General features: G+C 44.4%; 1 protein-coding gene across 3 annotated transcripts in view; it reads left to right on the top strand.

The window, feature by feature from the left end:
• The first annotated feature begins 245 nt into the window (after positions 1-245).
• LOC148318436 (serine/threonine-protein kinase OSR1-like) overlaps positions 246-10,756 on the top strand; it is a 22,272-nt gene continuing 11,761 nt past the window's right edge. Inside the window, exons 1-3 of one of the 3 annotated variants that reach the window (XM_088283473.1) lie at positions 246-612; positions 5,000-5,112; positions 8,314-8,422. In XM_088283473.1, the coding sequence (XP_088139599.1) occupies positions 543-612; positions 5,000-5,112; positions 8,314-8,422 (292 nt within the window). In that variant the 5' untranslated portion in view covers positions 246-542. The remainder of the gene's footprint in view (positions 613-4,999; positions 5,113-8,313; positions 8,423-10,756) is intronic. The other 2 variants (XM_088283471.1, XM_088283472.1) reach the window with 2 other exon arrangements.

The raw sequence follows: 10,756 nt of genomic DNA, 5'->3' as shown, positions 1-10,756 counted from the left end.
CTATTGAGCAAGTCGAGCATTGAACGCAGCACGAAACATAGACATCCAATCACAGCGTGACCTTAGTATGTCAATGGCCAATAAAAACGGAAGTTGACGCCCCCTTTAGTGAAGCGTTGCCCCCACTTCAGTTTCCCTTTTCTGCTTCAGTCGTGGTGACGTCCTAAACTTTACTTCTATCTGTGATATTTTCATTATTGATAAAAGAGGATGACTGTCGTGTTCATGTATGGCGCGACTGTGTGTCCATTTTCAACCCAGTGCTGGTGGGGTCGTTGCTCAGTGACCACAACAAACATGTCCGCGTAGGGAGTCCACATTTGCCGACGAGGAATGCGGTAGGCGGGGCCGCGAGCCTTGTGTCAAACTTTGGGAATGACAGCACGAGTGCTGCAGGATTCGCGAAGAAAGCAAAGTGTCGCCGCTCTTTGGATTACTTGAGCCTAATCTCCCTGTTTTTCCCCCACCCCCCTCCCAACGCCCTCCCTGCGGCGCCGACACTTTTTCTTCGACGGTGTCAAAAGGCACACACGTCCTCAGCCATGTCGGAGGACCCGAGTTCCCAACCGTGGTCTATCAACAAAGATGACTATGAGCTACACGAGGTGATTGGTATGTGATGCTACTGCTTGCTTGTTTTCTCTTCGTCTGTTAGTCTGTGAATAGACATCTAAACGCTTAATACAAACCGAGATATGTTTAGTTTTAATCTTCTAAGCATCCCCTTTGGGAGAGTGACTGAATGGTGGGACAGTCCTTGCCGGGCGGTGTTCGAACTTCAAGTATGTGGAATGTTTCCACTGAGAAAGACGACCCCGCCCAGTGGGGCTACGCCGGTGTCAGAAAACGAGCGCGTTTGAGACGAAACAGCGTGTGGCATGGCTGAAGGCAATTTTGCTGGCAGAAAGCATATTTAGTCACATTCGCAGCTTGAATAAAGTTGAATTCTCAAGTCAAACTGTTACGTCGGGTCTTGAAAATAAATGCAACTGCTGCTCCTTTAAATGTGATAATAACCGGTTAAATATTGCATTAATTTAATTTCAATGCTTTGCTGATTGCTTTTATTTATATATATATATATATATATATATATATATATATATATATATATATATAGTAAATCGGGTGGTGTTTTGACTGTGAACCCATTTAAGTGCGTGATTGACTTATATGATCACATACACAACAAATTGACTAGCTTTGAAATCAGAAGCCAATATATTCTTTGTTCAAGTTTATTTTAACACAGTATTGATCTTGTTATAGCATATATCTCACTGTTGGTAAATTTGAATGAGATGTGCAAGAAACATGAAGTCAATGCAAATGATTTGCCTTCGCGGGCCATATAAAATGACATCGCAAGCTGGATCAGCTTCGCGGGCCTCGAGTTGGTCACCTGTGATTAATGATTAAAAATGTAACTGTTGCTACTTTTAGTTTGAATCAATGCTGTATTGCAAGTGAATGACTATTTACTAAACCAAAAATGATATTGCTACACTTTCCATTGGGTGCTCATATGAATTGCTGTACTTTTAAATTAATTAAAAAAATGGCTGGACAAAACTTTTATTCGTTTGAAGAATTACAAGTCCGGCTTTCTCAAAAGGTCTTGCGGTCCTCACCTTGCTCACACATGCTTTGCCCTGTCCCTTCCTTCAGATAAGTGACCCTACCCTCGCTTCGCCCCACTTTGCTAAGAACATCAAGGTGTGTGTGGACCACACCAGTACAGCGTTACCTGGTCAGAACCTCGGCGTGCACTTCCAATGCCAAAATCAACTGCAAACAATCGCTTCATTTGATCAATTGATTCATATTTATTCGTCAGGTAAATTTATTGTCTTGAGCTACTTTGCAGAAGTAGCAGTTACCAACCTAACAATTTGGTTAGTGCATTCACGTTCTATATATTGCCTCCCTTGGTGGTTGGTGTATTTGAGGAAGGGGGGCGGGGGGCGGATGGCTACAAGCGCGCCATTGAATGCTGCTAATGACCCAGCGATTACAGATCCACAAAGCTAACGTGTCAGTGTCAGGGTGCACAAACTGTGCTGTGCTTTTGACAGCGTACCCTCGTTACATCACCGATTTTTTTTTTTCTGCCAATAGAGCTGAAATTTTAATTATATTCAAATCTGATACTGTTCGCTGTAATTAATTTATTTATGGTTCGTGATTTTTTAAAAAATACGTTGGAAGAGGACCAATTTTTGTTTGAACGTTTGAACTCAATGAACTCCACTTGACCCGCGTGCGACTTCTCGTTAGTCATCGGAATCACCTACTCGTGTTTTCAAACCACTTCAGTCAATTCAGCGATGTTTTCATGCTTCTTCGCCGCCCTTATCCAAAAATGTGGGAATACACTGACGTCAGTGCAGAGGATGTCAAACTGGAGTTCCCGGGCCAACATGGTTCCATGGGCTGTACTGTGGGGGTCTGCAAAATATTCTGCAATAAATAATTACGTTGCTTTATTTTAAAAAGTTCATATATGAGGACTGGCTTGGAAAAGAACCAATCATAATCAGCCAATTACTTCTCCCTGCGAGCGCTAATTGCCACGCGTGCGGCTTTAGCATTGAAGTCACGCCGTAAAAGTTTCTTGTCACAATGTCACTTTCACACATTGGACGCGTTATGACAACAGCAGTAATATCGCTTGTCGGAAAATATGCTTACAGAAAACACATGGCCAAAGTCTCGTAAAGAGCACGTTTGTTTTGGCAATGTTTCGGCTTTTTCTTTTTCACGGCGTCCGCCGCGTTTAACGCCGTCTCCGAGGGGATGCTTGACTTGAAAATGCTATTTGTGAAAGCCCGTCTGACAGTATACTGTATACATTAGTGATATTTATGTCAAGGCTGTGATGGAAACAAATGGAGGCTAGAGAGGGAAAAAAAAGCTAGCTTATTGCTAGTCGCGCTAATGAATAGCATCGATGGAGCGGTGTCGGAACGGATATTTCAACGAAAATGGTGCCAGTAGAATACTCGGGGTCACAATCTCTTAAATGTATTTTTTTTTTTTTTTACAAATCTCTGCTATTGGTTAGTGTTACTGTGTCTTGTGCTGTATGACTTATATATATTTTTTACAAAGTACAATATTATTTTTTTATTTAAAGGTACCACTGTGTTCGTATTCTTAAGAGAAGTGTGATAAATCCCGTTTCTTTTTTTTTTTTTTTTAATGTATTGTCTTTAGTCTGATAAGCCCTCAAGCTGGCTAGTTTTCCATCACAAAACTCGTCTTTTTACGACCAATTTCTTGGTGCTTAGCAATTTTGCCATCAAGGATTTAGTCGTCTTCTGTCTCATAAGTAGCAGGCGTGAAGTTTGGAGCGGTGCCTGCCCGCCGCCGCCGTCGTCAACGCCAACCACGGCGAGGCAATTGATATTGTCTGACAGCTGGTCAATACCGCCGTTTTCTCTTCTGTCCAAATCAGAAAAAGTTGCAAACTGCTCCCTCAGATATCCCCAAAAATGTCACAGTAAAAGGGACACTATTGGAAGAGGAGGCGGAGGAGGACCGCGTGCGTGTGTGTGTTTGTGTGTGATGGATTTCAAAGAAGCATCCATCTCAGACTTGCTCAGCTGGTCTTTCCACTTCGCAAGTCATTCCCCTTGCGATCGTTTTCTGAACAAAGCCTGCGAACAATGATTTATGGCCGCTGGCAGCCTGTCAGGTGACTAGCTCTTTCGCCATTCTTTTTCCGATCATTTTTAACTGAAACGATTTCGCTTCAGCACCGTGTCAGTCAGTCGCCACAAAAAAAAAAATATGTTTGATCAATGACCACCATTTCTTATTACAGTAATCCAAACCGAGCCTTGCTGTGGCTTGTGCAAAACCACAAGTATTTGATGGCCCCTTGATAATATTTCCTACCGCAAACTGTGATCCCAAAACAGTTTTTAATATTGTCTCGATTCAAAACCTGAAAATTTTTGAAAAGAAAACTAAAGTAACAACCCAGGCTAAACCTAATTCATCGCTGACTTGTCATGTATCGCCTCATGCCTACTCGCTGAACTGCCATCTTGCACGTCGTGCACGAACGCCGGAAAGTTTTCCATACGTGTTTTTCGGTTTTCCAATATATCCCACGTCCTCGCGTCGGTATTTGCAAGCATCCAAGAAGTGACCCTTTATGGGTCAGTCGCATACGGGAAATTGCAATTTGATTGGATTAGCGTGGCGAGCCGCACTCGCATGTTTAAATCGCTTCGTGGAGTATTTCTTTCGCGTCGCTTGAAGCCTTAAAGAGTGAAATTCACAGGCTCGGCTCTTTTTTAATTAAAGAACAGATTTTGCCTTCAACACGCCTCCCCGCCTGTTTCCAAATCTTCGTGGGCTCTTGGCTCAATGAGAAGTCCAAACAATGGGCACTTTGTTAATATTTGGGCATAGCCAAGATGAGGGCAAAAGGGGGTTAGGAAAAGCTTACTGGAGGGTGGACGAGCACGCTGCTCATTCTTCCGCCTCTCAAAGCTTCTTGCCAGAGGAAAAAGTGCTCTCAGCTTGGCACGCATAAACCGCAGGTCGAGTGCGAAGGGCCCCACGTGTGCACGCCGAGGTAAAATGGAGTATCAAGTGGGCGGTGAAATGACCTCGCACAGACCACAAACGGCGACTGATTAATTAAAACGTTTCAGAACGGATTTGTTGAAAGTAGTATATTTGTAAATTATTTTATTTTATTTGATTTTTATCATCAGATTTTTATTTTTATTTGAAGGTGTCACAAAAGCAAAAAAAAAAAAAAATTAACATTAAAGTCTGTTCTGCATGGCATGTTTTTTCTGTGACGTGGTCGACGTTGCGAATCGATTGTGACGACCTCTGACATTCTTTGTGACCATCCGTTCATTTCGGTCGCCGCATTGCTGCAGCGTACACAGTTGTAAAAATAACGTACGGCAGGGTACCCTAATCCTTTTCGCTTGATCCGTAATGTGATGTTGTTGTTGTTTGGTTCTCCTTGCAGGGAGCGGCGCCACGGCGGTGGTCCAAGCCGCCTACTGCACGCCGCGCAAAGAGAAGGTGGCCATCAAGCGCATCAACCTCGAGAAGTGCCAGACCAATATGGACGAGCTCTTGGTAAGCGCGAGAACCTCGTTAGCCGAAAGGCATAGTTGCCGTTTGAAGTTGTCACAATTTGAATAGAAAATGCCAACGCGTTTGCTAAAAAAAAAAAATCCATAATTGTTGAATTGTTGAAAATCCCAATTTCTTTTTTCCTGTTTGCTTGTTTCATTAGCCTCCTTTTGAGAATTTCTTCCCATTTTTCTGAATGAAGCACTTTTGACTTTCGGTCTTGGCGTTTGCAAGGAATCTCTTGTGTCAATCTTTCCACCTTGGTGGACGTCTGTGTTCCGCCGAGTGCCTTCCGAGTGAAACAATGTGTTTGTGTTTGTCGGCCGTGACGCCACATTGTTCCCGTAGTGGCTTCTGTGTGTGACCGTGGCACCAGTTTGCGACACAGTCCCGCGCATAGATCTTGACAATCGGTCATTGAGTCGCTCGGCTTGGATGTCCTGCGACATGCAAACGATCCGACTCAATAAAGACAAACTCTCCTGGAAAATGTCACCCAAGTTTAATAGCCTTTCTATTTTCCCATGTCCGCTTGTCAAATAAATCAACTAAGGTGAAAGGTGTGGTTTTGTGCAAAGTGTGACCTCGGAGAGTTAGAAAAACATTTATGGGGCAGGTGGCTCAGTGTCGGGTTGACGGCTGGTTGTTTCCGCGTTGACTCGCCATAAATTTCAAGGGATGTGCATGCTCGTGTATTTAAGGTGAGGTCGTGGACCTCAACTCCCACACACAAATGGCGGTATTTTTCAGCCTCCTGGTGGGATGGTATTTCTTTGTTGAGAAAGGTCACGGCACATCTGATGTGCATTACTTCCAACTGCCTCACTTTGCCTTGGATCAAAGAAGTGCTTGGGCTTGGTGACTTGGATTAAAATTTGTAGCATCATTCGTTCTCAAGATTTCTTTTTTTTTGTCTTTTTCCAGGATTGTTTTTATTTCATTTCGTTCATCTACGTGTTTTTCTCAGTTAGAGGTGTCTGATTCATAGAAATTTAAATCGTGATTTCGAATTTTGCTTCTCTCGATATTTAAAACGTTAAAATTGAAGAAAAACGATTGAAGTCCAGAACGGACCTGCGCTTTCACAAGTTCCCGACGCTGTAGAGTACCCTGAATGCATCATTCTGATTGCGTCGCAAGCTGTAGAGTCACGTGTTTGCGATCAATTCCGTCGTCCCTGTGCATGCAGTAAGTTCTTTAATGACACTCTGTTTGGATGTTTCTGTAAATAAGCAACCAAAAAAATGACACGCATTGTATGGTTAAATAGAAAATATGCTTCGTTTTTTAAACTTCTCTAATGCTAAAGTCAATGGAGGATCCCATTCAAATACTAAAGGGAAATGTGCATCGACTTCGGGATTGATATTCCGTCAAATAACACACAAACGCGAGTGGAAACGCTTACAAATAGGTAAGATTACACGACTTTAAGTCACAAATTCTTCCCAATCGGTGAAAAACGAGTTTTATTAGTAGAGTTTACTCGCAACTTCTTCGGGTCTCATTTTTAGTGTATACTCCAGCGATGCACGACACCACACTGCCCCCCAGAGGACAAAACGCGCAGGGACAGCTTTTTATTATTTACTGTTGTAGTACATTGTATTCTTATTTCCCTTCCTACGAAATTATTATCGTCGGCCTTGCAAGTCATATTTAAACTTGAGTATTGCAGGAATTTTCCTTTCCTCAAAATTTAAAGATACAAATAGATCGAAAAACCTTTGTTCATCGTACCGGCAACACACCTGACATGACATGTCAACTATATGCTGATTTCTTTGTGAAGTTTCTTTCACTTGATCATTCGCTGTAATTTAAAAGTCAGTCAACAGTTCCATTTTGTCTTCATTTGTGGATTCTGTCAATTATACATTATGCTCTCGCCAAAGTGCACACGCTGACATGACACACACATGTCACTGCGAGTGCTTTCAGCCATGAGAACATGTTGGGAAGTCTTTTTCTTTTTTTCTTCCCTGCGGCATACGCTTACAGTGACCTAATCCCCGCGACAAAGACCCTCCCTGGTTTCCACATTGTCTGCTGGAAAAAGATGGGCAAACGTGCCAACTGCCGGAGCACGATATCCTCCCTGTTAGGCCATTGTTTGTCTTCTGGCCCGCCGAGCCGCGCTGACCCGCCTCTTCCACAGCGCCGAGGACACAAGGGGGGCGGAGGCTCAAGCGAAGCCTGCAACGTCATTGTTCTCTCTGGGCATGGAGTGTCCAGAGATGGAAAGATTGCCAAGACAACCCACCGAGTTGTTTGTCTGGCCCGCCAGACTGGAAGATATTCGGACAATCGGACAATGCTTTGGGTTGAAACGCGGGGGGGAATGTCGGTGCTCACCTGCTGTCAAAAGAACCCGATTGGTCAGTCAATAGAAAATGATCTTTTTGGCAAAAAAAAAATCCATCTTCACTTGTATATTAAGTCCTGAGTTTGACTACTTTTTCCACTTCGACGGCTTTGTATCGTCATCTGCTCATCCTCTCTCGAAGGAGCGCTGGAATGATGACTCAGCAAAGGCGGCGCGGTGCTTAGAATTGTGTGAGCTAAGCATTCGTTAACAACGGCTCGACCCCAGAGGGCTTCCAGTGATTGATCGCTGCACTTGCGACAAATCAGCTGCGGTGATGATGTTCACTCTGAGCGTGCTTCTGCAACGACTTTGAGGGAAAGCCCACAAGAGAGCTTTAATTCTCGCTAGAATTCAGTTTTTTTCTTTTTTTCAAAAATAAAGGCACATTATTAATAACGTCTTGAAGTTGACGAGTGATCCACTTGGATTCCGTTGCCAGCATGATCTCACCCTGCCTGCTTTCCAAGGACACACATACACTATTTTTTATTTATTTATTTTTTTTATAGCTGCATAAAATATTTTTTTTTATGCTGCTTCACATATTATCCGATATCGTGACCGGCCCGTGATGTCATTTCCATGCCAAGCAACTTTCTTAATCGCCTCATCGTGAAATATGTCAACATTACTGTACTCTTGCGGGTTCACCGAGACGTAAGCGCCAGGCAGTTATTTTCCCCTTTCGGACAATTAATCACCTCAACGTGCCCGGAACGTCATACTTTTTTTTTTCTACCAAACTGCCGCTTGTTGCAAAGTGAGTTGACTTTTTTTTTTCTTTTTTTTTTTTTTTTCTCCGCCGTTTTCTCATTTGCTTCCTTTCATTGTTTCAGAAAGAGATCCAGGCCATGAGCCAGTGTCATCACCCCAACATCGTGTCTTACTACACGTCATTCGTGGTGAAGGATGAACTGTGGCTGGTCATGAAGCTGCTGAGTGGCGGTAAGTGAATGTTCCGTTTCTTGCCCTCGTCGACGGCTTTAACGCGTCATTAATGTTTTGAGGATGCGCCCCGTCTCAGTAAAGCGAGATGATCGGAAGCATCGTCGCATTCGTTCCCGCGGTTGTCGGCCGTGATTGTGGGGAATGTGACAGCTCCGATCCTCATTGTGTGTCCGCGTTGAGGTGCTTTGACTTGCGTTCGGTGCGCACGCTTAATGACAGGGCCGGGTTAATAACAGCCCTGCTGGCGTCGAGGCGTCCGTGTGGCAGAGCTGCAATTAACCGAGAGCGAGAGGAGCCTCGTGGAGGAGGCCACCACTGAGGAAGGAGTGCAGCTGTATCTGATTACATTCTTCCTTAGGCGCAGGAATGTAGAAGGTCTTTTGATTAGCAGGATGTATGTGACCACTTCCTAATCTCGGGGGGGGGGGGGGGGATCCGTTTTCATGCCAGTATAAACTCGCGTTATATGCCATCGGTTAGTCTGTGGGAGTCTGGAAATGATTTTTCTCATCATACAGATTTTAGTTACGACCGGATTTTTTTTTTTTTTTTTTTTTGAAAAATCTGACTACTTGCAATTTTCTGTGACGTGGCAAATTTTTATTTTTTTCATTGTTGTAGCTAATGGTTTATCACGCATGTTTGGCATCCCGTCACTTTAAGGACAGCATAGAGGATAGTCCATCTGCTACCGTCACCAGATGAGTAAAAAAAAAAAAAAAAATATCAATGACTTCATGGATTGATCGAGGTTGACTCAATTTTCATCACATTACTCGTGTGTTGAATTCTGAATGAAACGAAATGACTCCGGTTGCACTCCATGTAACTGATAGCGTCCAGATGGCTTGTCTGGCCCTCGAGGATGGATTTGAGTACGCCAGCCGGCCAGCGGTCGGCCTCTCGGCGCGTTTCTCTCTCTGGTTTCACTTGACCCGCTTAAACGCCGGGTCCTCTTGATGTTGACTTTTATTGCGTGTAGCAATTAAACGATGGCCGGGGGCGCGTCTGCCATGGAGACGGCCTCGAGTGGAAGTCCGGTTTCTAGACTTGCACTGTCTTGTGCTCCTGTTTGGATGTTGCATGAAAATAAAAAAAGGCTGCGTGTCTTCATCACGCTCTCCAAGCCAACGCAGTGACAACTGGCTGTGGCATGTCGCTGTTGACTTTTTGCTTTGTCACCAGCTTCTGACATTTCTACACGTTGTGTCATTTGTTGTATGGGCCGTGTGAACCGACGCTCGCGTCCTGCTTCGCAAAGCCACTCGTAAAGCTCCTTTGAAGAAACCCTTCGATTGGCTCGCTCGCATTACACAACAGGTTTTTTTTATTTATTTTTTTTATTCGTTGACCTGGGAGTCATTTCAAGGACGCTTTCACAGTGGACAGTCTGAGGCAACTGAGCCACCGCCTGCCCTTCCTGATCGCTCCCTTTTTTTTTTTTTTTTTTTTCTAACCGTGTCAAGAAACCTTCTCTTCGCATTGTTTCTAGAAAATCCATCCAGAGCCAATATTCAGATTGGAGGCTTGCCGTCGGTCCGCTCGAGGGCTTTTCCGGAAATTCCTGTTCTGAAAGTGACATCTGAGCGCAACAACGGCGGCTGATTGAATTCCCATCAGAGAGACATCCCGCTCCGAAGCCACCGGGACAGAATATGAGTCATGCCACAGCAAGCGGAGGAATGTCTTCCCAGAAAGCCAATATGAAGCCTTCGCCGCGCTCTCGCTGGATGCCCGGTCGCGATTGTCATCGACTCGGTGGATTTGCCGCTTCAATTATCTCGCTGACTGCTGACCGGACGAGTTCGATGATGACTCCTCGCTCGTCCGATCCGATGAACGGAAGAATCTATAACCTTTCTTTCTTCGGTCTGAGCCAGCAGTCTTGTGCTGTTGGAGCACCTTGCCCGTGCGTGCGAGCCGCCACCCCCGCCACTTCCCGCATGACAACTTGGCGTCTGTCGTCGGCCTTTAACACAGTTGGCACTTGCGCTCCGTGCCTTCCACTGCCCTGCTTCTGTTGGACTCCAAAGCCTTGACCACAAGTATCAAGTCCAAAAGATTTGAAAGGTTTTCAACGCTGAAAGACAGACCAAGAAAAAAAAAAAGTTGTTTTCTAATCTGAGGCCTGCAACCCTTGGAGGTTTATCCTTGGATATGTTCTCATCCTTGTTCTTATGTCCTGGTCTTGAAGCCCCCATAAATTCAAAATGTCATGAAAAATCAAGCCGTTGTCTCCACTCTCAAACACTTTCCGCCCAATGCGCCGTGACTGTCAATAAAATAACATTCGCGCAAGCATTTTTCACATCCCTAAACCTCCGAAATGGC

Source organism: Idiotropiscis lumnitzeri, chromosome 19 (assembly GCF_059441095.1).
Source record: "Idiotropiscis lumnitzeri isolate Australia: NSW breed Sydney's pygmy pipehorse chromosome 19, RoL_Ilum_1.0, whole genome shotgun sequence".
NCBI lineage: Eukaryota > Metazoa > Chordata > Actinopteri > Syngnathiformes > Syngnathidae > Idiotropiscis > Idiotropiscis lumnitzeri.
The sequence above is the reverse complement of the archived record's forward strand: the minus strand, read 5'-3'. Positions and strand labels throughout refer to the sequence as shown.